General features: G+C 38.1%; 1 protein-coding gene and 1 pseudogene across 2 annotated transcripts in view; one reads left to right on the forward strand and one right to left on the reverse strand.

Annotated features, from left to right (window-relative positions):
- Positions 1–27,475, reverse strand: part of UTP20 (UTP20 small subunit processome component) — a gene marked incomplete at both ends in the record, with an annotated part of 110,824 nt that extends 83,349 nt beyond the window's left edge. The window contains 15 exons of the mRNA XM_080705144.1: positions 1,616–1,721; positions 4,058–4,146; positions 4,288–4,443; positions 10,065–10,243; positions 12,469–12,546; positions 13,576–13,710; positions 13,797–13,943; positions 14,508–14,663; positions 15,019–15,156; positions 16,059–16,140; positions 21,882–22,070; positions 22,507–22,639; positions 22,755–22,821; positions 26,444–26,524; positions 27,431–27,475. Of these exons, the coding sequence (XP_080561270.1) occupies positions 1,616–1,721; positions 4,058–4,146; positions 4,288–4,443; positions 10,065–10,243; positions 12,469–12,546; positions 13,576–13,710; positions 13,797–13,943; positions 14,508–14,663; positions 15,019–15,156; positions 16,059–16,140; positions 21,882–22,070; positions 22,507–22,639; positions 22,755–22,821; positions 26,444–26,524; positions 27,431–27,475 (1,781 nt within the window). The remainder of the gene's footprint in view (positions 1–1,615; positions 1,722–4,057; positions 4,147–4,287; positions 4,444–10,064; positions 10,244–12,468; positions 12,547–13,575; positions 13,711–13,796; positions 13,944–14,507; positions 14,664–15,018; positions 15,157–16,058; positions 16,141–21,881; positions 22,071–22,506; positions 22,640–22,754; positions 22,822–26,443; positions 26,525–27,430) is intronic.
- LOC308270291 (reticulon-4-like) lies at positions 16,989–20,900 on the forward strand (annotated as a pseudogene). The gene is made up of 2 exons: positions 16,989–17,078; positions 17,916–20,900. The product of its transcript is annotated as a reticulon-4-like (transcript).
- Positions 27,476–27,848: the final 373 nt, after the last annotated feature.

Genomic DNA, 27,848 nt, shown 5'->3' on the forward strand with positions numbered 1-27,848 from the left:
ACCTTCCACTGCTTGAACTAAGGACTGGAGGATGAGAAGTTGAAATAGAATAGTCAGAAAAAGGGACTAAGTAAGAAAGAAAAGATGGTGAAGTCAAAGGAAAAATATAAACTTTCCCCAAAGGAAGTTCATTTAAACCTGTTTATTTATTTAGGTACTGGAGATTGGACCCAGGGGCTTTCTACCTCCAAGCTGTATCTCCAGACCTTTTTATCTTCAGTCTCGCTAAGTTGCTGAAGCTGGCCTTGTGCCTATGATCCTTTTGTCTAAGCCTCTCAAATAATGGAATTATAAGGGCACACCACCGTGTTTGGCCATTTAAACCACTTAACCACAGAAAAACGCTGACTTCACCCAGGCTTGGAATTGTAGAGGGATTCTGGATTGTTGCCATACATTGCCTTAACTAGTCTCCTTTATTCCAATACAACATCTTCTCAACATGTAGCCTGGGTGATCCTGTTTAAGCCTACATGAGCCCCCTGCCAAAAATTCTCCTGGGGCTGGAGCCTTCTATTTCACTCAGAGTAAAAGTCAAAGCTCTACCATGGCCTGAAGGCCATACAATGTCTGCTACTTCCACCTCTATGTCCTCTTATACCACCCACTCCTCGCCCAGCCAGGCCACGGTGGCCCCTTGCTGCCCACGCCAGGAACTCCCACTGCCCCAGAGCACCCCGGCGCCCGGCTCACGCTCTCACTGCCTTCAGGTTTCCTTTCCTCTGGGCGAGGCCCTTCCTGGTTAACACTGCCACCAGCCCTGACCTCAGGTCCATCTGTCTCCAGACCTGGCTTTGGTTTTCTGCAGAGTACTTAGCACGCTGTGCTAGCATCCTATATAGCTTACTTATTTATTTTGTTTAGTGTCTCATCTCGCTAGAACATTAGCTCCACAATGGCCAGGAATTTTGTATGTTTCATTCAGTATATTTCTTAGTTTCTAAAATTGGGCCTGGTACATGAGAAAACCTAAACAAATACTGACTGAATAAAATGAATGAGTAACACTACTTGAAAAAGTTTGAGAGTAAGACAGACTAGATTCCTGAAAAAGCAAGTCATATTAATAGGTTTTCAAAAGGCCTGACCTTAAGAAAGGCACATAATCAGATCCCTAATAATGACCCAGGCTACTACCAAAATCGGAAACTAAACTTAATACACAATTAAGCAAACTCTATTGTTTCAGTATATAGCAAAAAGGCCACAGGCAAATGCGGAGCATGACTAAGTGAGGCAGAACCTGAAAATGGTAGGAATGTAGAGGTGAACTCAGTGGAGGGTTTGGGAATGTTCAAGACTGCAACGCTGTCACCTGAGAACAAGTGGCATTATGAACTCTACAGTCCGACCCCGACTGATACACACAACAGAATTTCTCTTTACAAAGACAAATCTGTATTTAGACACTACATAAAATTCTCATTTCAGCTGGAAGATCTAAATCAGTATTAAACTTCACCATGGGAATATAACTCAGACATAAACTAGATTCAGAGGAATGTTATCGGGTCCGTATTAGGGGCAATTACTATATCCAATTATTTTATATTCATAAAAACAGATGTTTATATCATATTCATTATTAAGCCCAAGGGATGATCTGCTTACTTACAGCACTAAATTCTTTACACGTTCCACAGGAACCAAATGAAGAAGTTCAGATGATTCTTCCAAACTTAGCAGAGTATTTATCGCTTGACAAAGAACAAATAAGTTCCCTAAGGGCAGAAAAATAGAAAAATTGGCATTACTAACTTCTTTGATGTAACTGCCAAATATCCCATTTATCCAACATTTGTTACATATAAAACAAGTGAACTTACTCTTTTTGTGTGTGGTCCTGGGGATGAAACCCAGGGGTATTTTACCTCTGAGCTAGACCCCCAGGCCTACTTTATTTCTTACTTTGAAACAGGATCTCACTAAATTGTTGAGGCTGCAATCCTCAATGTCTTGGCCTCTAAATTCTGGGATTACAGACATAATCTTTACAGGTGCCTGGTGTGAATTCACTTTCTTTTTGTGCAAATGTGTGTGTGTGTGTGTGTGTGTGTGTGTGTGTGTGTATGTGTGTGTGTGTGAGATTGTTGTTACTAGGGATGGAACCCAGGTACATTTTATCTCCTTCCTGCACTGTATACCCCCAGCCCTATTTTTTATTCTTTATTTTGAAACAGGGTCTCACTGAGTTACAAAGGGCCTCACTAAGTAGCTGAGGCTGTCCACAAATTGAGATCCTCCTGTCTCAGCCTCCCAAATGCTGGGATTACAAGCATGCACTGTCACACCTGGATGGTGAATTCATTTTTAAAGTAAATTTATACCTTCTAAAGAATTATCTGCCAATGTCTTAACAGGAATAGAAAAGAGAGGTTTATATTTTATAAGATTTATGCTTTTTATCTTTTTAAGATAAACATATATTCAGAAGTAAAGAAAAAAATTTATGTTCTATTAACTGAGATGAGGATGATATACAAGTTATGAATTCCTAATCTGAAAAAATAAAAAATCTGACACTTCTTGACTGCCAATATGGTCCTCAAAGTTTTGGATTCTGAAACACTTCAGATTTCAGATTTTCAAGTTAGGATGTTCAACCAGTGGAGTCTTATACAAATACTCCCAAATCCGAGGAATGGTGAAATCTGAAACACTTATGGTTCCAAGGGTTTTGGCTAAGTAATACTCAGCTTATATAATGGTTGTAACCCCTGGCATTGCCAAAACTAGAAATTCGGAAAGGTGGCCTTCAACTAAAAGAAACCAAATTATCTTTGTATCAAACTCATATTGATATTATTCTCCAAGTTACATATCCAACAGCTACTCCCCTGTATGCATTCAATTAATTTAGGTACTCATGAAGTCTCTAGCCCAGGCACCCACAAACTGTGGCTAACAAGCCAGAGCCCTTAGACAGCCTGTTTTTATATGGCCTGCAAACTAAATGGTAGGTAAGAGAAAATAAAGAATCTGCATCTGCAACAAAGATAAATGTGGCCCCCGCAAATGTAAAATGTTTACTATCTTGCTCCTTAGCCACCCTTGCTCTAGCCTTGAGACCAGTGTTGTCCACAGAACTTTCTGCACACTAACAATCCTTGCACTGATAGCCACATTTCAATATGGTAACCACTAGACCCATGTGGTCACTGAGTACTTGAAATGTGGGAGTCTACTGTATTCTCTGATATGTTTGCTTAATATTTAACACAGAATGTGCCATTAGGAGAAAATACCATGTTAAGGTAAGACAAAATATTTGCTTTTAAATCGCTATCCATAGGTTTTGGGGTAAATGTATAAGTATTCAGCAGGCAATGGGGACTGGGGCAGTGCAGCTTAGTTCTGCCTGGAAGAGGTTAAGAAAGCCTTTCTAAGGGTGTTTTACCTGAGCTGAGTTTTGAAAGATATGTAAGAGTTCACTGAATGACACAACTTAGGTCAGTAGGCAGAAGGAACACATGTGCCAGGGCTGCCAGAAAGTTACAAAAGAACTTGCACCTTGCTCAGGGCAAGCAAATGGAGATACTCAGAGCTTGAGGGGTAAAGAGCTCGGGAAAAGGGGAATAAGACACCAGCTGGGGCTCAAAAACCAAAGTCTTCTATGCTGTGGCATCCTTTTTTTTTTTTTTTTTTGGGTACTGGGGTTTGAGTCCAGAAGCATTCTATGTCCAAGCTAAACCCCCAAGTCCGTTTTTATTTTAATTTGAAAACAGGGTCTTGTTAAGTTACTGAGGCTGTCCCTGAACCTGCAATCCTCCTGGCTCTGCCTCCTAAGCACAGTGATTCCAGGAGCGCAACACCACGCCCGGCTATGGCATCCTTTCTACACCTGCCTCTCTGTATGTTCACATCAGCTTGACCTGCTCACCACATACAGGGTGCAAGTGAAACAATCATCTCATTCTCTCTTTTTGCCATATTTATCATGTAAGAAGTTAGGTCAGAACACAATGTTACTATTATGCTCTGGTATTATATATGTTTACAGTTACTTTGGGTGTGCCAAAAAAGACAGAGAAAAGAACAAATGGTGATTGTAACTGACCTTTTCCAAAGCTCCCTCTGTCAATAGTCATGAAGAGTGACTCTATGAAGCATGTAACTAGTGGTATCACCTTCTGTTTCTCAAGAGGCCTGTCCAAGAAGTACAGGGAAAGAGGGAAAAGTTCAAGCCGTCATTCAATTTTTTTCCCACAGGATGACAAAAAATGATGGACGTATTTTAATCACATACTAAATATTTTTTTCAAAATTAACCATAATTTATATTCTTACCTAATATGAGGCAGTACTACGAGGGCAGCCCAAGAATGTGAAAGGTAAGTAGTATCTTTATTTGGGGGTGACTGAATTATAGATAAGAGATGGTCCAAAACTGAAAACTGTTCCTCTTTCTCCTTGGATCTAGTCTTCCTCTGTCTTAAGTAGGCTCTGAAGGATGAAAAGATAAACGAATGTTTAATAGGAGGGTATACAATCACTTTTGCTCTGAGATTTGAAATGACTCTCATTCCTTTCCAACGTGGAGCACTTTGGGGGTAGAGGAAACTGATGGTGGTGGCTGAATATAGACTGAACAAATGTGAGTCACTACTATTTTCATTAAAAGGCGCTTTCAACTCCACTGGCTCCACTTTCTTCTACTTCTATTTTAATTTCCTTCATATTTTATGCCAAGACTCTCTAGTGTTTTTGTACTGCTGAGCATGTCTTAAAAACCAGAGGGGTAATTCACTGGAATAAATCAAGAAGTGACTTTCCCTAGTCTCCTTTCCCTTTCTGACAAACATTTCACTGCTTCCCAAATGTAGAATGATGTTGCAAAGTTACAGTGGTAAAGTTGACAAATACTATTAAAATGATTATGACTTAGAAGCATCTTTCTCCAGCTGTTTAACTTAACATGGTTACTCTGTGACATCTTCTCACATGGCATTTCATTTTGGGTACCTGTTACTCTCTACATTTCTGGCTAGCCTCTTTTTATTCTTGTCTGTGTACCATGCCTCACTTCTATTTGGAAGACAGAAATCTAACAGAAAGAAAAGTCATAGAAAAAACAAGTAAAATTATTTGTTTTATAATTGTCCTCCATATCCAGTTGGGTTAGTTTATTATACAAGGGAGATAAAACACAAGGATTTTACTCCTATCCCCTTTTTGTTATTAACATTAATAAAAAAAAGTCACATTTTCTTTTGTTTCAATATTACTCAGGGTTTCAAATAATCAGAAATGATAACAGACAAGTTACTTTAAGTGTCAATTTCTTAAAGTCACCAGATCTTGATGTATATAGTCTTTCTGGCAGTAACTACGATTCGATGATCTGCAGAAATTATACCAAATATTGAGAAGCTTAATTGCCAAGCCATTCTACAGCTTTATCAGACTTGCCAATGAGCTCCTGCAAAAAAAACCAACCCATCCTCTCTTCTGTAAAGCCTTTTTCTGTGAGCCTCTTGTGATCTGACCCTCATCTGCCTCCCTCACTGCGTTCACCCCACTGTCCTTCCTCAGAGCTCTCCACCCCCAGAAACTTACTGTCTATTCCTGAAACATGCTGAGCTGAGCCTTGGCAATGACTCCTCGCTATGCCTGGAAACTCCTTCATTCAGATCTGGGCAAGGCTGACTCCTCATAATTACAATCAGCCCAAAGGTCCCTGCTCCAAAAAGGAGTAATGAGTGCCTCCTCCATTCCCTCTCTTGACACCCCGTTTTACTGTGTGTGTGTGTGTGTGTGTGTGTGTGTGTGTGTGTTATTGGGGATTGAGCCCAGGAGCATTCTACTTCCAAGCTACACCTCATGCCTCACTTTATATTTGTTTTTGAAACAGAGCTCACTGGTTGATGAGTCTCATTACTTGCTGTGGCTGTCCTTGAACCTATGATCCTCCTGTCTCAGACTACTGATTACTGAGAATACAAGCCTTTGCCGTCACGCCTGCTACTTCCTTTTTAACACTACTTACAAATCATCATATTGGCTTATTTGCCTTACCATGCCCCCCCAAAGGAATGTTATCTCCCCCCAAAAAAGAACATTTTTCTTATTCATTATTGTACCCGTTGTCTATAACAGTACCTGATACTATACATATTTGTCAAATGACAGAACAAACTTACTTCTGAAGATCATTCTCACATTAATTATCTCTTTTTATTCTCCTAAAAAAATCTTGTGAGATGGTAGAGTGTTACTAAGAATATTCGAACTATTATTTTAAAATCTTCATGGAAGGAATCAAGACAAAGGTGACCATTCATACGTACAGCTCTGTGAAGTGGTGGTAGTAGTAGATGGATGTTTTCTTGGAGAGACAAGGAAGTTGTCTCTCCAAGAAAGATGATGCATATAAATTTATTATTATTATTATTATTATTATTATTATTATTATTATTATTTTGGTGGTACTGGGAGTAGAACCCAAGGCTTTCTACCTCTGGTCTATACTCCCATACCTATTTTATGTTTTACTTGGAAATAGGGTCTCACTAAGTTGCTGAGAGCCTCTCTAAGTAGCTGAGGCTGGCTTCAAACCTGTGCCATCATCCTTTCTCAGCCTCGCAAGTGCTGGGATTACAAACATACGCCACCACGCCTGGTTTAAATTTATTTTTTATTTCCCAATGCCACCTTCCCAGGATGATATGAGAGGGTTGAGATGACAATGTGTGACATCAAGACACATGAGTCCCGTGCCTTCACCTCATGGAAGCCAACCAATGAAACAGCTTCACTCCCTGGCATGGAAATCACAGCTCTGGTCACTGGCAAAAAATGTGCCTCTCAGAAACTGGCCTGAAGTTGAAATAGCGAGAAGAAAAGGTCCAAAGGGATAATTCTACAGGAGTTACTCATTATCCACTCCTCAGGAATCAGAGCTCAGTCGATTAAAAACTATGGCTCTGTTACCACATTTTGATAGAGAAGCTCCTTTTAAGGTAAGCAGAAGATACAAATAAGTTTAAAGAAACAAGTTCCTCCAGAATCTCAAGCTGATCAAACTCAAAAGCTAACTGCTAGCCAGACATAGTGGTGCACGCCTGTAGTCTCAGTACTTGGGAGGCCAAGACAGAATGATTAGAGCCTCAGCAACTTACCCTGTCTCAAAATAAAAAATAAAATAGGGCTTGGGATGTATCTCAGAGGTAGAATGTCCTGGGTTCAATCTGTAGTAGTGCGTGCACACACACACACACACTCTCTCTGCTGTATGACTATGGAGAAAATAACTTCCACTTCAATAAATGCTGTGAAGCTTCAAAAGCTGAAAACTCAGTGCAAACTCAAGAACTGTTAACTTATGTAAAGCATAACTATAAACTCAGCACAGGTCTAACTAACCCAAGACATAAAGTCAAATGTCAAAACAAAGGAATGACATTTCCCAATCTACAATTTCTAGAAGTATACCCACTTAACTATTTGGAAGACAATAAGCTGAATCCTCTCACATATTTAAAAGAACTATTTTTAACTTTTAAAAGTTATATGTTGTTTTTAATGAAACTGGAAAAGTAATTCATGGCCCTTTTAGCGATTTAAATAATGCAAAGGTATAAAATTTTTAAAATAAGTCATTTCTTTATTTCTCTTTCCATCTCTTGATATAAAGTTAACTGTTTGTATATTCTCAAGGACATGTTGATTCTCCCCAAATTGATCCAGGGGCTTAATGGATTCTTAACAAATCCCCGAAGGTTTTTCTCTAGATACAGACAAGTGTATTCTTAAATTTATACAGAAGGGCAAAAGGTCAAGAGCACCTAAAACAGGCTGGGCGTGGTGGTGCACACTTGTAATCTCAGCGCTTGGGAGGCTGAGACAGAAGGATTGCACAGGTTTGAAGCCAGCCTCAGCTACTTAGTGAGGCTCTCAGCAACTTAGTGAGACCCTGTTTCCAAATAAAGTATAATTATAGGTCTGGGAATAGAGCCTGGAGGCAGAAAAGCCCTTGTGTTCCAATTCCAGTACCAAACACACACACACACAAAAAGAGTACCTAAAACTATTTGAAAAATAATAAAATAAGATTTTTACTTAAAGATATTAAGACTTAATTTATAGCTACAGTAACAAGAGTGTGGTATGGGAAGAGGATAGACACATATATCAATGGAAAAGAATAGAGAACCCAGAAGTGGATTCACAAACATACACCCAACTGGTGAATGTGCATGCACGTGTGTGTTTTTGGCGCTAGAGAACTGAACAGAGAAACATTTTACCTCTGAGCAACACCCTCAGCCCTTTTTAATTTTTGTTTTTGTAACAAGGTCTAGCTAGGTTGCTGAAAGTCTCCCTAAGCTGTTGAGGCTGGTCGTAAACCTGAGATTCTCTTGTCTTAGCCTCTCACGTACTGGGATTGTAGGCATGCACCACCATGTCAGCGTCCATGAGGAAGAACAAACAGCCTTTTCAACAAAGGTTGTCAAAATAAGTGGACATCCACAGTAATAAGAAACTTGACTTAAACCTCAAGCCTTATACAAAAATTAGCTCAAAATGGGTCATAGGCTTAAAATATACAGCATTACATATACAACTTTTATAAAAAAAGTAAGAGAAAATTTTTACAACTTTGAATTGAGTGACGATTTTAGACTCAACACTAACAGCATTATCCATAAAAGGATAATTCAGTAAGCTGAACTTCATTAAAACTTAGAGGTTAGCTCTGTAAAAGACAAGCTATAGACAGGAAAAGAGATTTGCAAATTACAAATCATGTATCTGATAAAAGGTCTTATATCTACAATATACAAACCATTCTCAAAACTGAAAAATAATAATAATAATTACTATTACTATTATTAATAGTAATTAGTTAGAAAACAGGCCAAAAAATCAAAAATTTAACTACAGAAGGCATACAGATGGCAAATAGGCACTTGAATAGATGCTTCAACATCATTAGCCAATAGGGAAATTCAATGAGAACATCACTACACTCCAATCAGATCAGCAACACATGAATGAGCAAATAAACACTAATAGCTGGTGAGAATGCAGAGAAACTGAATCACTCACATCTTGCTGGTGGAAACATAAAATGGCATAGCCACTCTGGAAAACTGGTATTCTTTATAAAACTATCATACAACCCAACATTCCATTTCAGGGCATTTATCTCATAGAAATGAAAACATGAATGTTCAGTACAGCTTTATACATAATAGCCCCAAACTAACTAATAATGAATGCTACACTCATACCAATACTACTCTAAGCAATAAAAAAGGAATTCACTTACTGATACATGAAACTTTTATCAGTCTTAAAAAAATTATGTTAAATGAAACAAGCCATTTTCGAAAGGTGTATACTGTATGATTCCATTTCTATAATATTCTTGGAATGACAAAAATTAAAATGGAGAGTTGGGTGTAAGAGGTTAGGAATAAACTAAAAAGCAGAAGGTGAGTGAGGCTATTAAAAGGTAGCATGATGAATCCTTGTACTGAGAGTTTCTTAATTCTAGTACTAGTTAAAAATCTACACAATAAAATTGCACAGAGCAGTTTTATCCAATTTGTCCATGTACATATCTAGATGACCACACATAAAACTGGAGAAATCTGAATATGGTTAGTGGTGGCTTATACTAGTGCCAATTTTCTCGTTCTAATACTGCAATATACTTAATACAAGATGTTACCAATGGGGAACATTGAGTGAGAAGTACATGAAACTTCTTTGTGCTATGTCTTGCAACTGCATGTAAATCTGTAATTATCTAAAATAAGAGGTTAAAAAAATTGAATCATTTCATCGTTTCCCTACCATTCTCCTGGTATAAGCATATTAAGAGGTCTGTATATATCCTTCCACGTTTTTCTATGCTTATATACACATTTTCACTTTGCAAGATGAGATAACACTACAATACTATGTCTTCAGTCCTATAACTCGCTTTTTAATATAACAGTTTATCATGAACATCTCCCCAGTTAATACTTCTAAATCTTCATTTTTCACAATATTCTTTTACATTGAACTCAAATGGGTAACGTTCCAACATTACTGGGGACAAACTCACAACTCACCCCTCTGTCTGCTGTGAGAAAGCCAAAGGGTACTTTTCAATCGCCATGGAGCCGGCTGTGGGAGGTGCTGCTTTGTTCAGAATGAGCTTGGCCAAAATGGCCAGTGCTTCATCTCTGCTCACAGTGTCATCGGTCAAGAAGCAATTCCCAATATATGCGAGAAAACTTGGTAGAAAAAGCTAAAGAAAAGAAATCACTCTTATTAAAAGATAAAAACTCTAGAACACCTTCAATAAAGAGAAGATCCCAACACTTCAAAAACACGAGAGTTCATAAATAAAGGATCAGTAATCACAATGGCATTAACGCTCTCTACAGGAACCAAGAAAACTAGAAGACAAGGCAGAAACACCTTAAAAACTGCACAGGAAAATGAATTCTATGCCCAGCCTACTATCAATGTGGTGTAAGGAGAGAATTCTTTTCAGGTGTACTAAATCTTAAACTTTTACCTTCATCTACCCATCTCAGGAATCTCTGGAAAATGTATTTCATAAAAATAAGAGACTTCACTAACGGATGGGAAACATGAGGCTCAGGAAACAGAGGAGAAGCAAAAGGATCCCCTCGCACTACATCTGAGCAGTGGGCTGAGAAAGCGACCAAGTCAGACTGGAATCGCTGCAGGAAGAATGTCTCCAGGAAAGCAGAGGAAAAACTGAGCTGCTAAGTCAGCTGACGGTTTGCTACATGAAAGGTACATAGTGTTGCTGGAAGACATTTATTGGACTGCTATTCTCTAGCTTTTAAAAGATGAGACAATTGCTAACTCCAAGAAAAACAAGAATGTACACAAAAAATGAGCTATAATTAAAAAAAAAACTTCTTGCTTATAAAAATTAAGTATGTGGGAAATATGGATTCAACCAAAATCTGTGACTGGGGAGATGAGGCATATAAGAGAGCTACAAATCCATCTACCAAAGGAGGACGATTACAGATAACAACAAAACTGACAAATTAAGGATAACATATTCAGATGATTTTAATATGTAAATAAGAGGAAAAAAATTATTAGATGTGGTTAATGCTGGTAAGGGAAATAGAGAAAAAATTACTATCTTTTAAAACTATACACACACATAAGTACTCTGATAAAAATAATATATATATATATACATTTTTTTTGGGGGGTGGTGGTGGTGGTACTGGGGATGGAACCCTTCTACCTCCGGGCTATACTCCCAGACCTATTTTTTATATTTTTTGGAAACAGGGTCTCTTAAGCCAGCAAGGCTGGCTTCAAACCAGCGCGATCCTCCTGTCACCGCCTCCCAAGCGCGGGGATTACAAGCGGTGGCCACCACACCCAGCGATAAAAATAATATTAAAAAGCCGGGCGTGGTGGCGCACACTTGTAATCCCCGCGCCTGGGAGGCAGAGACAGGAGGATCGCGCAGGTTCGAAGCCAGCCGCGTGCGCTGGCTTAGGAGACCCTGTTTCCAAAAAAGAAAATGTAAAAATAGGTCTGGGAGTGTAGCCCGGAGGTAGAAGGGCTTCCAGGAACCCCAGTACCACCAAAAAAAAAAAAAAAAAAAAAAAAATTAAAAATAAGATCTAAGGGGAGCAAAGGAAAAAAAAAGAAGTTGCTTAGAAAGACAATGAGCTTTTTTAAATTTTAGACAATGAGTCTTAGTGTAGCAGAAATAGGACCTTGTATAAATACACATTTTGTTATTTATTTATTATTATTACTATTATTGGTGGTACTGGGGGTGGAACCCAGAGACTTTCTATTTCCGGGCTATACTCCCAGACCTATTTTCTATTTTATTTGAAAATAGGGTCTCACTAAGTTGCTAAGAGCCTCACCAAGTAGCTGAGGCTGGCTTCGAACCTGTGCGATCCTCCTGTCTCAGCCTCCCAAGTGAGGGGATTACAAGCGTGCACCAGCACACCTGGCTTCACATTTTGTTTTTTAAAATTAAATTAGTATGTTTATTTTTAAAGATGAAACGTAAAAATGAGATGACAGACACAGAGGTAACGTACTTCATTATGGGGAATGGCAAATGATTGACAGGAATAAGAGGAAGGAAGTGAAATAAATTCAAGATAACAAGAAAGATTTCTACTTTGTTCTATCGGGTATCTATACTGAAGCAATGAAATAAACTTGCAGCTTTCCTCTAAAACAATCTGCTTCAAAAACTATTTTCTGGGCTTCAAATTAACATAAACTTTCCTTAAACTGGGTTTTCAACTTTACCACATGGTTCTGCAATTAGCTCAAGTATTATTAAAAACAAAATGGTTACTGAGTATCATTTAAGATGTCTTAGTGTACAGAATAAAGTTTCACCTGTAACCTAGAATTAAACATAATTTCTTTTTTAGAACACTGACTAAAATTTCAATCACCAAATCTGTTCCTTCTTAAGAAAAATACTTTAAACTTGCTCACCTGCTCAAATTGCTTCATAGCAAACATGACTTCAGAAAAATCCAAAATTAAATGTCTCTCCAATCCACTCTCAAAAGTCTGTGAAACACAGGTTTATAAAGACATTAAAGGAAGTAGAAATTACTCTCCCCACTGCCCTCCAAAAATCCCCACCTATACTAAGAGAACCAAGGGACCCTTCAGCCAGCATTCTGTCCAAATAAAGTCTCAGCCTTCTCCAAGAAACTTAAAACAAATTCAATGGACACTGCATTTCAATGATTATGCAGGCCCTGCCTAAGAGCTACTTGACTTTTCCTTAGCTATGCAGAATCACAAAAGGGTATGGAATATAATCTTACCTTCCCAAGGTGTCAGGCTGTATTACATGAAGCTATAAACTACCTAAATGATCTATTTCCAACCTCCCCCACCTCCAAACCTTCTCCCAAACTCACTTAAATGTCAATCTCATCAAATTCTTTAAAGGCCTGCTTATAATTCTTCAAAGGCTCTTCATTACATGCAGGATAAAAAGCAACCTAATTTTTGAAAGTTGAACTGAGATTTGCTGTTATCATATCACCCTTTCTCAGGTGTCCTTGTGCCAGACTACACATATTTACAAACACAGGCCTTTGCTATCCCTGCTTCTAGTGTTTTAACTCCTTTGCGGACTGGCAGACTGTTATGAAACCTTCAAGGACTATCCTTAATATCAGTCCTATGAAAAGCTTTCTCTGTTCTTCAACCCCAGGCAGAATAAGGACTTATAATCCAATATGTATCTTCTACAGATTAATTCACTAGATTTCAACTACTCAATCCCCGCTCCTTTCCCTAATAGCATCTAAAAACTATAGGAGTCATAGCATCCACCCTGGAATACTGAGCTCACACCAAGCACATGACCAGCTGTCCATGCTCACTGAACATTTTCTGTAAAGATTTAGCTTTTACCACACTTTATTTTGATTATTTTCATTATAGCATGCAACTCATATCTCCTTAACAAGATTATAAATTCCTCAGGGGCAGGGCCTTTGTCATGCTTTATTTGTATTTCCCAGCAACCTTCCTCAATGCTAAATATATTATTAAATACTCATATTTGTTGAAACAAATTACCTTTTCTATGGTTTCCTTAATGAGGGCCTCTGGCAAGGAAACATTTTCACCTAGGATCAAAGCAGAAATGACATCCAAGAGAGTCTCCCAGCAAGACGTGGAGAGATTGGCTACCTGTAATGTTTGAGACAACACCTGTAAAAACAAAAGAAAAAACAATGTACAGTTATCAACTGACTCTTTATAAACATATCCTTACGCACCTCAAGTTGGGAACTCACCTTACAAACATCTGCAGGTTTGGTTATCTTTGACCCATGTCCATGTTTCACGAGTATGAGGTAAGTTTCTAATAACCTTTTAATCTGTTTGGAACCTTCACAACCATTCTTTTTTGTTACTTTATTATGCAGATCCAGGAGTGATTCCTGCCAACAAAGAATTTAACAGGGAAAACAACTATAAAATATTCAGTTTATTTGTTCATCCAATGATAAAATATTGTGTGATCCAGTTCAACTTTTCTTATTCTTTTGCTTTGGAGGAAAGAGACACATTTATCAGGAATCACCAATGATAATGCCAGCTAAGTTACAAAGTACTCTGCTCTGAGTTACTTGCAAGTATTTATTCACCCTCCTTACAACAATGAGGCAGGGAACATTATTATCACCTCCATTTGTCAGATGAAAAGACTGAGGAATAGATATCTAAATTAACCTTTCCCAACTCACACCAGCAATAAGTAGAGCCAAACTTAAGCAGGCAGCCTGACTCCAAAGCCTCTCTTAAATACCATGCTTTACTGCAGCTCAGGATGTCAAGGAAAATAAAAAGGGTACTGGGGTGGGGGGGGGGAGATCTTAATAGTGTGTAAGAGTATAAAGAAAATGATTATAAAGTATAATCTCCAAGAGTGCTGTGCTAAACTCAGGGCAAAAATATACTTAAGACTCTTTATAATGGACCCATCCTTAAAAATTAGAACTCACTTGCAAACAGTCAAAAAATATACCAAAATGTTCCTTATAGATGTAGAGTACAGTGGATTTGGCCATGTTTTTGAGTGTTTCTCCAACTAAATTCCATGGTAGTTGAGTTTCTGTTTCAGTAACTGGTCCCAACTTTTGCAAAATTAGCTTTATTGCCTGCAGAAATGCAAGAGGAAATAAAATATGTAAATATTTTTTAAGTTTTAGTCTGTGATTTTCCACTCTGATTACATTACCTGCCTTAAAAATCTGTTCTGGAATAATCAAGGATATGGCAGCTTAGCCATTAATAAATTTGTTATTACCTCCTAGAATGCAGGTTGAAGAGTATAGAACTGATTCTATAAGTAAAAGTACCCAGGCCTACATTAGGCAGCTGTTTTAATCCTCTAATTCTAATTTAGTACTTTCTTTGCATTCTGGGCTATGCTCACGTCATATCATTTGCCCACCCCTTTTCTATTTTCTGTTTAATCCTTCCACATAGACTCCCAAGACTCCTATTATTTACCTGGCCTGTACAGGAATGAAACATATTTCTAACTCCTTTGCACATTTCAAAGAGTAACTGTCCAACTCCTTCCACTTTTTCTGGATGTTCATTTAGATCAAGAAACATTAAATTGAAAAGTGCATTTTTATCAGAGACCTAAAATGGAAAATGGAAAAAAATTATATTTATAATATAAATATATTCAAATGAAGAAAACATACTTCCTATTCTACATGTTCATATTTAAAAACGCTTAGGAAAAAATTGGAAAAGAATAAACATTTATAATGCTCTCAACTTACTACAAAAGTGTGTGCCCCACCTGTAATGTCACATAAGAGAGTAAATTCACGAATGTGATAGAAAGGTATATATCAAGAAAAACTACAGAGCTGGGCGTGGTGGCGCAAGCTTGTAATCCCAGCATTCAGGAGGCTGAGACAGGAGGAATGCAGTTCGCAGCCAGCCTCAACTACTTAGTGAGGCTATTTGCAACTCAGCGAGACCCAGTTTCAGGATAAAGAATAAAAAATAGGGCAGGGGGTGTAGCTTGGAGGTTGAATGCCCCTGGGTTCCATTCCCAGGCCCCAACACCCCAAAAAAGAAAAACTACATCAGGTAACTGCTAGCTTTTAAAGTAAATTATAAATCATGTATTGTACTTTATGAACACACAAAAAATTTGATACCAATGATTTTTATTATAAAAACCCTCTAAAATTTACTAGAGAAATTTTAGACAATACAAGTGAAACTATGGTACCAGTTCTTTCCATGATATCATTACTCCATATTCGTCTTACTGTTCATGTATTTACTGCTTGAATTAGTGGGCACTTTGAAATACACAGAAAGTTACTAAAAAAACTTAGAGTGACCTAAATTATGTCATATTAGAGATTGCAGAGTAAACCTTACAGTGAAATAAACTCAAAATAGTATCAAGTTTCTGCTTTTATATTTGAAAAATTGATCCAAAATAACCACATTAACAGATATGTTTCTTATCAGATCCTTATAGCTTGACTAGCAATAAATATATAAAGCATCAAACTAACCTTTCTCATAAGAAAAGTAAAACTTTCAGCAGCAAAATTTCTTATATGTAGTTTTTTATGAGCCAGAAGTGTACTATACATACTATAAATGAAAAAATAAGACAGTTTAGTTAATCATATAATTTTAATAAAGATATTCTACATGTCAACAATATATCCAACACTGTGCTGGGTAGGCAAGGAATATGTAGCAGTTATAACACAAGATTAGCATCTTATTAATAAGATACCCACATGTCAAACAGAAGCCTGACAGCCACACACATTAAGAATCCCAGGGTTGGTGGTACTGGTCTTATAGCAAAGCTACACAAAAAGCTGAAACTGGTAGTGAGCTCTGAATGACAAGAAAAACTCAGGTGGGGACTAGAGTGCACTGTTAGAAAGATACAAGAAGGAAGTAACAAGCCTAGTCCGTCGCAAAGGGCAAGGATGGTGTGATGGTTGTGTGTGTGTGTGTGGGTGATCTCTGACACTAAGTACAGGAATTTGGGCTCAGTTTGTATCTATGTAAGCACTCACTCTGTGCTAACTTCATTTAATCAGCACAACTCTGTGAGATGGGTGCTATTAGCCCCATTCTACAGAAAATGAAGTTGACATAGAAAGGCTAAACAATCTGCTCTAGATCATATAGGCATGCAGCTATAACTAGTCAGTGACAACTAATTACATACATAATCATATTGTTGATGAAAGATAGTAGAGTATGGCTCTCCTATTTTCACCATATCCCTAATACCAAACAGCTTCTTACTCATAGCAGGTACTAATATATACTGGCCGAATGACAAAAATTTCCACAAAGATTAATTTGGCAGCAACACACAGGATGGCCGGTAATCCACTCATTAAACTGCTCAAGCCATGCAAGCCTGAGCTAGCAAGACATGAAAGAGGCTAGGAGTAGAGGGAAATGGCAAAGGATGGATGCAGGTGATACTTCAGGAGTCCCTACGAGGAAGTAAGACATCTTGCAGTGGGCCCCAAGACCTGTTATGCCCTGGCCTCCTCCTACTCGTACTTTGACATCACCTAATCACTCTCATCCTTCTTCATGCTGTTCTTTGAGCAGGCCAAGTATGCACCCAAGATGTTTTTTCCCCTTACTAAAATAAAATGTAAACTTTGTGAGAAAGGAATTTTCATCTGTTTTATCCATAAGTCTATCTCAAGATCCTTATATGTGGTTAGCATTCAATAAATATTCACTGAATGTGTGTGTGAATGACAGAATCAAAAGGATTTGGAGTCCTTCAATACAACTGGATGAGTCAAAAATACTCCTAAGGTATGAAAAATGTTTGTGTCAGTGACAGATAAATGGGCAACCAAATGGGGCCTCACACTGTATAGGCACTCAGTACGAATTTATTGAGCACACAAATGAACAAAAGGCAAAAATAGAGTATGTACAGAAATTTTTTAAGTTTGGTTTCAATAATACTAAAGCAAAAATATCCAGCCTGTTGAAGATGCCATACACTGAAGACAAATAAATTTAGGACTGAAGAACCTTAGACATAAAAGCGACAACTTTTAAGAGAGCTGAAATTATAAAAGCAAATCAAATAAACTATATTCCCTAAAGATCTTCTGGGTGGTCTAATGAAAAAAACCTTGGTTTCTAATACATTTTGCCAAAAACTGCATCAAGAACTAGTAAAGACTAGAAAAACACTTCCTTTTCATGCCTTATTCAAAGTTCCTGAAAGAGGATGAAAGGGGCTACTTAAACACAAAACACAAAACTGTCCTATCCCCTTGCTGTTGCCTGTTTGCTTCCGGCCTCCATGATGTGAGGGCAGAGGGCTCTCTTCCCCTCTCTGCTTCCTGCCACCATGTCCTGAGCTGCAGACCCTGGCCTCACATGGATGGAACCAGAATCTTCAAAAAACTATCAAGACTCTCTTTGCTCTTCCTGCTGCATCTGAGCCTGTGATACACTCCTCTGCAGACAAAATTATGGACTTGAAGGAGCAGCCACACAACACTGTTTTGGCTGGTCAGGAGGATTTCCCATCTGTCTACTTGAAACTGCTGCTTCTCTTCCTTCTCTATCTCCTCTCTCAGCTACTTCTTTTAAAGAACATGAACACATTGCTAATTTATCAGCAGTATCACCCATGCAAGGAGCACTTCATGGAACTTTAAATGAAGCTTCTAAAGAGTTCTCAAAGAAGGCAAAAAATCCATTTGTAGATAGACATTTAGCAGCTTTCAGAATTAGAACACTCAGAAATGGGATCATCACTCATTGGCTCTCCAAAAACAGTATGTGCCATGCATGCAGAAAACCCTAGGGAAGAAATAATTATGAAGAGTAAAGATGAAGAGGAGGATTTAGTTTGTAATACCATCCTTTATTTAAAGGAATACCTATATTCCTTTCTAAATTGGTTAAAGAAAAGGACAAAGTAATGTCTTCATAAGAAACAAAGGACAGTTTTAATGAAATGGGAGTTGGAGTAGAAGCACCCTTAAGGGAGGAATATGCAGATTTCAAATCATTCGAGCAAGTATGGGAAGTAAAAGATAGTTGTAAGGGAGACGGTAATGTGTTGGCTGCCAGAAGTAATATAAAAAGCAATTTGGAAAGTAAAGTGGATAAAAAGTATTTTCCAGATAACTTTGAGCACACAAATCATGAAAAAAGACAGTGAAAGCAATAATGAGGCTGCTTCTTTTCTCAGTACACCAGAAGCTGTGAAAGATGTTTCAAGAGCATATATCACAGGTGCTGCCTTTAACCTCAAAGCAACAGAAAGCATTGCAAGAAACATTTTTTCTTTTCTAGAAGATCATACTTCAGAAAACAAGACAGATGGAAAAAAATGTTAGAAGAAAAGAAGACCCAAATGGTTAAGAGAGAAGAAGCCTACCATCAGAACATCAAATCCTTTCCTTGTGGCAACACAGGCTTCTGAGACAGGTCATGTCACAGCAGATCATTTATCAAACGTAACCGAGAAAGTACTGGCAAACATGTCTGAAGGTCTCACCCCAGATTCAGTAGAGGAAGCATGAGAAAGTGAATTGAATGAAGCTACCGGTACAAAGACTGCTTATGAAACAAAAGTGGACTTGGTCCAAACATCAGAACTTTGCAGGAGTCGCTCTGCCTTGCAGCACAGCTTTGCCCATCATTTGAAGAATCTGAAGCAACTCCTTCACCAGTTTTGCCTGACATTGTAATGGAAGCACCATTAAGTTCTCCAGTTTGTAGTGCTGGTGCTTCTGCAGCATGGCCCAGTTCATCACCATTAGAAGCTCTGTCTTCAGTTAATTATGGTAGCATAAAACTTGAGCCTGAAAACCCCCATCATATGAAGAGGCCACGAATGTATCACTAAAAAGGCATCAGGAATAAAGGAAGAAATTAAAGAGCCTGAAAATATTAATGCAATTGTTCAGGAAACAGAAGCTCCTTACATATCTACTGCATGTGATTTAATTAAAGAAACAAAGCTCTCTACTGAACCAAGTCCAGATTTCTCTAATTATTCAGATATAGCAAAAGTGGAAAGGCCAGTGCCCGATCATTCTGAGCTAGCTGAGATCTGAACCAGCTGACTTATTTAGGAACTTCAATACCTGAAGTTCCACAAAAACAAGAGGAAGCTGTGAAGCTCATGAAAGAAACTCTCACTGAAACTTCATCTGGATTAATAACAGAACATAAAAAGAGGAAAAACTCAGTGCCTTACCACCTGAGGCAAAAACCATATTTGCAATCTTTTCAGCCCAATTTGAATACCACCAAATATATCCTATCATCTGATGAAGTTTCAGTATTGAGCAAAAGGGAGAAAATTACTTTGCAAATGGAGGAGCTCAATACTTTATTCAAATGATGACTTATTCTCAGGAAGTAAAAATAAAACATTTCCAGATTCATCTCCAATTGAGATTATAGATGAATTCTCTACATATACCAGTTCTAAAACAAGTTTTTCACCTAAATTAGTCATGGAACACACTAACCTAGAAGTATGCCACAAAAGTGAAACTGCTAATGTTCAGGATGGAGCTGGGTCACTGCCCTGTCCAGATTTACCCCATGACTTTTCTTTCAAGAACATATATCCTACAGATGAAGATGAAACCCAACTTCCAGATGAATTCTCCAAAGATAGGCCTGATGTATCAAAGGTGTCCTTACTGTCTCCAGATATTTCTGCTTTGGCAGTTCAAACAGAGATGGGCAGCCTTAGTTGAACCCAAAGTTCTTATTAAAGAAGCTGAGAAAAAAATTCTGACACAGGAAAAAAAAGGACAGATCAGTATCTGCTATATTTTCAGCAGAGCTGAGTAAGTCTTCAGGTGCTGGCCTCCTCTACTGGAGAGACATTAAGAAGACTGGTGTTTGGTGCCAGCTTATCTTTGCCGCTTTCCATTGACAGTGTTCAGCATTGTGAGTGTTAACTGCCTACATGGCCTTGGCCCTGCTCTCTGTGATTCTCAGATTTAGGATATATAAGGGTGTGATCCAAGCTATCCAGAAATCAGATGAAGGCCATCCATTCAGGACATATTTGAAATCTGATGTCACTATATCTGAGGACCTGGTTCAGAAACATAGTAACTCTGCTCTTGGTCATGTGAACTGCATGATAAAACGCAGATGCCTCTTCTTGGTTGATTCTCTGAAATCTGCAGTGCTGCTGTGGGTATGTACCTATGGGGTGCCCTGTTCAATGGTCTGATGCTACTGATTTTGTCTTTGATTTCACTCTTCAGTATTCCCACTATTTATGAATGGCATTGGGCACAGATCATTATCTAGGATTTGCAAATAAGAATGTTAAAGATGCTATGGCTAAAATCCAAGCGCAAAGCTGAATTTAAAAAAAAAATCTTTAATCGGGATATTCATTTGCTTACATGGGGGAAGGTCAGGGAACAACAAAACCGGACATGGCAGTGCAGTTTCACAGACCTTTATTTTTAGCACTGCACAGTTTGAGGAAAAATTACCTGTCTTGACTGCCATGTGTTCATCATCTTAAGTATTGTAAGCTGTTATGTATGGATTTAAATTGTAATCATATTTATTTTTCCTATATGAGGCACTGGTGAGTAAAAGTGATCTGAGAAAATTGTATATTAAAAAGAATGCTCTATTCCATAACTAGACCTTGTACTGGGGGAGGGGGAAGGGTAAAGGGTTAAGTGTTGATCTTAAACATTTTTGTGACAATGTATATAATATGTAGAAACAATCAGGAAAACAAATGGAAAATTTCATCATATTGTAAATTTAAACATATAATAATCTTTTGTTTACTTTAAATAAAATGCTACTATGGAATTTACTCTCCTTCCCTATCCACATGTACTCAAAAATGCTTGGCTTAGCAAGTAGTATACTAGGAGTTGAGTAAGCACAGGTGTTTAAGATAAGGTTTTTAAAGAGTTCATAGGTTTTTAGGGGAGAACACTACATTACAAACAATTAAAATAATAAAAGTTGAGTAATATAAGTGATAAAAAAAAAGTCAAAGAGTTACAGAATATAATGCTTTCACTTGTGGCTAAGGTGTCCAGGAATATCTGTGGAAGATATGAATCTAAGTCAGGTTTTGATATGTGGGCATAATTCCAACAGCTAGAGATGAGAGGTTAGGTCAATATAAACTTATGATATGTTCAACATACACTTCTAGACTAGATTATGAATCAGGTCGGTGAATCAATTCTGTATAAGAAAATAATTAGGCACTACCTACAAAGATAGTTTGAGAGTCAGACAAAAGCCAGGGGGAAAGACAAATAAATAAATAAATAAGTAAGTAAAACCACACTGGAGAGAAAAAAGGTCACCTGTATATATTGGCCATATCCTTCACCATCAATCTCCACAGGTACTTATAAAGATAGGACAGTGAGGTGAAAGCCCATTCCAGCAACTCTGTATCCTGAGTCTCCAGGATGGAGGTGATAGCCAGGAAAAAGTCTTTAAAGTGTGGGTAGAAATCCGTTTGTAGATCTCGTGCCAACTGCACCACCAAACTAGATTAAAAAAAAAAATTAATGGTATGGATTTTTAGAAAAAGGTTATAAATCTATTAAACCATAGTAGATAACTCTGATTATCATACTGATTAACCCAAAATACTTCTAAATCAAGTCTTGACACATAAAATTTTAAGAGTTCAGAGAAGAAATCAGGCTAGAAAGGTGGACTTCTTCAAAGCTTGATCATCTGTTACTACAGTATCAAGGAAAAATGAGATTCTTTTAGGATTACATGACAAATGCAAAGTTGTACACCTAGAATCATGCTTTATGGTAATGCACCTTTTCCTGACATTCTGATAAAAAAAAGTAAATTCTTTTGTTTCTAAATTACAAACACCTGGTCTAAAACATATTTAGTTCTGAAACACAAGCTTTCTTAAAAATTTAGATAAACCCCATGCAACTTTTTTTTCAAGATGCTACTTACTCCAACAAGGGCTGGTAGGCAAAGCTGTTCCTAATTTGCAAGTGCGTTTTCAAACTCTGAACAATCTCATTTTGATGATAGACCAACTGATTGAATGATTGGCATTTGTCAATAACTTCTTTGTAAAATTTTCCTAGGTGAAAAGAAAAGAAGTATATTCTGCTTTTCCATCATATCACTACTTAGTTGTTTGGAACATATAAAGTACAAATTATGGGAGAATAAAATACAAAGAAGATAAAACATACCAAAGTGTTCTGTAAGGTTCAATTCTCTCCACTTCAGCAAACCCTCAAAGAAGTAGGTTTCAACCTCCTGCCAAGATTAAAACAGTCCATTAATTAGAAACCCAGTCAATTTCAAAAAAGTTTAGTAAGTATAACGATATAGTAATATCTTAAAAAAGTGATTAAGAGCTTAGAAACTCCTTTAGGCTATTTTAAAAGTGGGTCATTAGATGATTTATATAAGCAAAATGCCAATCTCAATACCAACATGGGCAGCCAGGCATGGTGGTGCACACTTACAAGCCCATTACTTGGGAGGCTGAGAGAGTACTTGAGGAAGATCGCAGGTTCACAGCCAGTCTCAGCTACTTAGTGAGGCCCTCTGCAACTTAGTGAGACCTTGTTTCAAAATAAAGAAAAAATAGGGCTGGGGGCATAGCTTGGAGGTAGAATGCCCCTGGGCACCATCCTCAGTATGGAAAGGGGAGGGAGGGAGAAGGGACCGAAGAGGAAGCTCACCAAGTGCTGTGCAAATGTGTATCACTGTCACACTGAGTTACATTATAATGTGAGACCACCAATGCACCAATAAAAGCACACAAAAATAAAAATGAAAAAAATAGGAAAAAGAAGAAGAAATGAAGTGTAAATATAAAAAATATCTGGTTTTGAGAATCTGTGACAGAAAATTAAAGTTTGCCATTTCCCTTTCAAAACAAACGTTTTGTTGATTTGATTGTATTAAATAACTCTCAAAAGCCCTTATAATGGTCACAATAAAGGAAAAAACATATTTCTGTGTTACTTGAAAGTTTAGGCATAGAAAAATGTGCTGTCTCTTTGTAGTTATTTCATTCCATTTTTGGATATATGAACAACTGTAACCTTAGGGAGAAATAATTTGGTGTTCCTCTTAAAATATAAAGTAGGCATATACTTTGACCTAGCATTTCCAGTTTTTAAGATATTTCTTGTAAAATTTGCAAACATACAAGTACAAAGATACTTATTATTCAGCTCTACTATAGTGAAGAGAAAACATAAAACAGTCTTAAGATCCAGCAACAGGAAAACTGTTGAAATAGCATGGTCAATATGCACTAAAGTATGTAAAGTGGCTACTTAAAAAAAATGTCAGAGCTGGGGGTGCAGCTCAGCCGTAGAATGCATGCTTAGCATGTGTGAGGCCCTGGGTCCAACCCCCAGCACCAAAAAAGTAAAATAAAAATAAATGATAGCTACATTGAACAAGAACGACATTGATAATACGGTCCCTAGTGATAAAAACAAACTGTGTAGTAAGGTATATGTTGGGATTGAATTTTTCTTTAACAAAACAAAACCTTCTAAAATATTTGCACATAATTTTATGAGCATGAGAGAAACAGGTAGAAGAATACACATATACTGGACTGTCAATGTTGATTTCCTTGGCAATAAAAGATGGGAAGGGTGAGAAAACAGTCTTTTTCTAAGTTCAAAAATAAGTTGTTTGTCTCTTAACACCACATATACTATCTTGTACTCTGAAGGGTAAAGCCCATAAATTACCTTGTATGTGTATATATGTGTATGTACATATGTGCACATACAGAGAGAAAGAGACAAAAAGAGGATAACACATAAGTATGTACCGAAAGCACATCAAATTTCCTACAATCAAAACAACAACTAAAATTAAATTGTACTTTGGAAATCCTTAAAATATAAAAATAAGGCAAAGTAATATAAGCAGAATACAAAAGAGAATTCCATTAAATTTTGTTCAGTGTCCCTTAAGGCATAAAAGAAATATACATTACAGCTTAAAACTTAAATGAAGAAGACATTCGTGGCCTCACACAGTGACTGGTACACATCATCCATTGCTGAAGGATCATGTCCCTGTCCCTTTATAATGTGACTATCAGCTCTTCCCACCAAGAGATGAGTGTATTTCCTCTCCTTGGATCTAGCCTGGCCTCATGATCAACTCATGTTTGCTCTGACCAACAACATGCAATGGAAGTGACCTTCAACACCCAAAGTAAGGCTTTACGAGGTTCTGCAGTGTCAGCTTTCAATGTCTTGGAAAGCTTCTGTCATCATGAAAAGAAGCTTTAGTCTGGCTTCCCTGAGAAAAGAAGGCATGAGGAAAACCATGCCCATTGAACCTCAGCCAACTGCTAGACATGTGACTGGCCATTCTATACCACCCAGCCCAGGATTCTATCTCAGGTTCTCAACACTTGGTACTTTCAACCTCTCCTATGGCTTAAACTATAAACTGTCTGCTAATTGCCAAAACTGTATTCTACCTCTGAAGTATCCTGCTGCAGATCCATATATCCAAATCTCTTTTGGATACTATCATTTGCATGGCCATAGGTAGTGCACATCAAATTCTACCAGCTCCAAATGCAACTAGTTATCTTCCTTTTACAATTTCATGCTCTTCTTACATATCCATTTTCATTAAGGACATCTTCAACCACCCAGTTATAGGAACCCAAAACCGTAATATCATTCTGTTCCTCGCTTCTTATCCAGTATGTACAATTGCTACCCATTCTACTTGTTTAGTATCTACAAGATCTTTCCCTTCTATTCACCTTAGGTAACTACCAGATCCTCACAACTGGTTGCCCTAAGTTAAATGCTGCTCTTTCCTCCACACTAATGATAGAGATCAAAAACTTAAGTCTGATTCATGCCACTTACTCTCCTACTTACAATCCTGGAATGACACCCCATAACTTAAGAATAAACTCCAAACTTAAGACTGGCATATGAAAGCTTTTCTCTGCAGTGTCTTAGAGGTCACTTATATTTTCTAGCTGCTGCTCTTGTATATAGGCTCTTCCCTGGAATAGCCTTTCTGGTGCCTCTTTGTCATGCTAAAACCTATTCAAACAATGAAACTCAATTCAGGTTTCTCTTGTCTAGATCACCTTTTTGCAACACCTCATTCTACTTCCCCAAAAAATTTAGGTTAGGGCTCCCTTTACTATAAGTTCCCAAAGCATCCTATCTTACCTAGGTAATATCACTAACACATTGAATCTACACAGCAGAGATAACGCATTGAAAGACAGAGTCCGTGGGGTCTGACTACAGTCAAAGGAAGAATAATGATAAGTGAGATTGAATCCTCAAGTTAAAAGCTTGTGATACAGGAACTTAAGGCTAGCAGAGGAAGAATGATTTGAAGTAGCAAAAAGGAAAATATTTCTGCAGAGGGATGACCAAGATAGAATGTGATGAGAACTGTGAAATCATGTAGTCGTCCCTTTTCTGTTTATACAGGAGGAAACTAAGCCCCAGAAAAATGACTTTATCAAATCACTTTAAAATCATAGGTACAAGAACATGGATCTGCAGCAGTGTTTGGAAAGCACCTGGAAAAGTGACAGGCTAGATCACAAAGCCAGGTGAGTATGAAGTCAAATCAACTGTTTGACACAGCATCACCCAACAGAACTTTCTGCAAGGAAAAAAAATGTTCCCAGATCCACACTTATACATATGGTACCAACTAGCCACATATATGGCTAGGGAACACTTTACATTTTAAGTAAATTTAAATTAATTTGCCATGTGTGGCTTCTGTATTGGACAACACAGGGCTAAAGCACTTCACGCTCATAAAAGAATGGCTTGGAAAACAATTCACTTTATTAACAGGGTACATTTCAAATACCTGAAGATTGGCTAATATTACAATCTCTTACCTCATCATAGTTTGCAGTTCTATCGATACGGTGAATGATATCGATATTCACATTCCCCAGTCGTTCAGCAAATGTAAGAAACTGGGAAGGAAAACATATTTAAGATACATCATCATTAAATATCACACCTTGAATATCTACTTGAGTACTATATAATAACCACATGTGAGCAGTTTCATTATGAAAGTAAGTGTAAAGCTACAGCAAGCCTGTGTACCATCATTACAAATAACGGCGTGTTTTGTGTGTCATTTCAGACTTGTGTTTTCTTTTATCAACCATCAACTGTACACTTGGGTTTTTAAACTAAGAGCAGGTATTACTAATGAAACATAAAAGTAAAAACAAACTGAAAAGCATAGTTTTGAAGGCACTGCGTTTTTACTTGAAGATAATGTATATTTCTATGTTTGTTTCATTTTATTAGCTATGTCATTTCAGATGAAATCCCCACATTAAACTGGTGAACCTAAGTGAACGCTGAGGAGTAGACTCACGTATCTACTAGGTTTAGTGTCATGTACAAGCACAAGGGTCCTAGCTAAGTTGTTGCAACAACAGTAATTTTAAATATATGCAAGTCCTATAGTTGTCATAAAGACCTGGAAGGAAATTACCCCACGGATCCAACAGAGAAAGTGCTACAGCAGCCGTCACCTGGAAGCCACTGACGTCCTCGCGCCCCGCTACCCAATTCGGTCTTTAAAGATGAAAGATCAGGGGAGACTCAGCCCTAAGCCACCTCCTGGGATAACGAATTCCACTGCAGACTGAGAGAGTTTCCAAGATGAGTTAGATCTCACAGACCGCCAGCAAAATCTGCGGTCCAGACTTCGGAATTTCCCTATTCCGTGTTTACTACACCCGGAGAACTCTCCCATTTTGGCCAGTCTCTTCGCAAGCGACTCACTTTCTTCGCAGACTTCAGAACCCCAGGAGTCCTGTCCTGTGATAGTCTCCCGGCTGAGCCCGGACTCCCACACTCACCCGGTAGGTATTCTCGGTCTTGTGGGAAACAGGCTTTGTCTTCATGGCTGATTAGGGCCAGAGGGCCGCGAGGCCCTCGGGAAGCGACAAGGGGATACAACTCCCCTTAGGAAGGGGAAAGAAGTTCACACGCCGTGCTTTCCGAGTCCCGATGGCCCAGTCTTTCTCACGTGCGGCCGGAGCCCCTGGGCGCCGCCATGTTGTCGGGGGAGGAGCCTGGGCGGGTCACGTGGGCGGAAGCGCGGACGGAGCAGGCGCGCGGGGGGGGCGGGGCCAAAGCCTGAGGGAGCCGCGGGAAAGTGGGCGGGCAGCGCTTCTCACTGCCTTTAATAAAGGTTGACAGGATGTGTGTCTTCATTACAAAAGGAAATCTTCGCGGCTCCGGGTACATAGTTAAGGGTAGAGCACTTGTTTAGCA

This window comes from Muscardinus avellanarius (genome assembly GCF_963383645.1).
Source record: "Muscardinus avellanarius genome assembly, chromosome: 11".
In the NCBI taxonomy this organism is placed as follows: Eukaryota; Metazoa; Chordata; class Mammalia; order Rodentia; family Gliridae; genus Muscardinus; species Muscardinus avellanarius.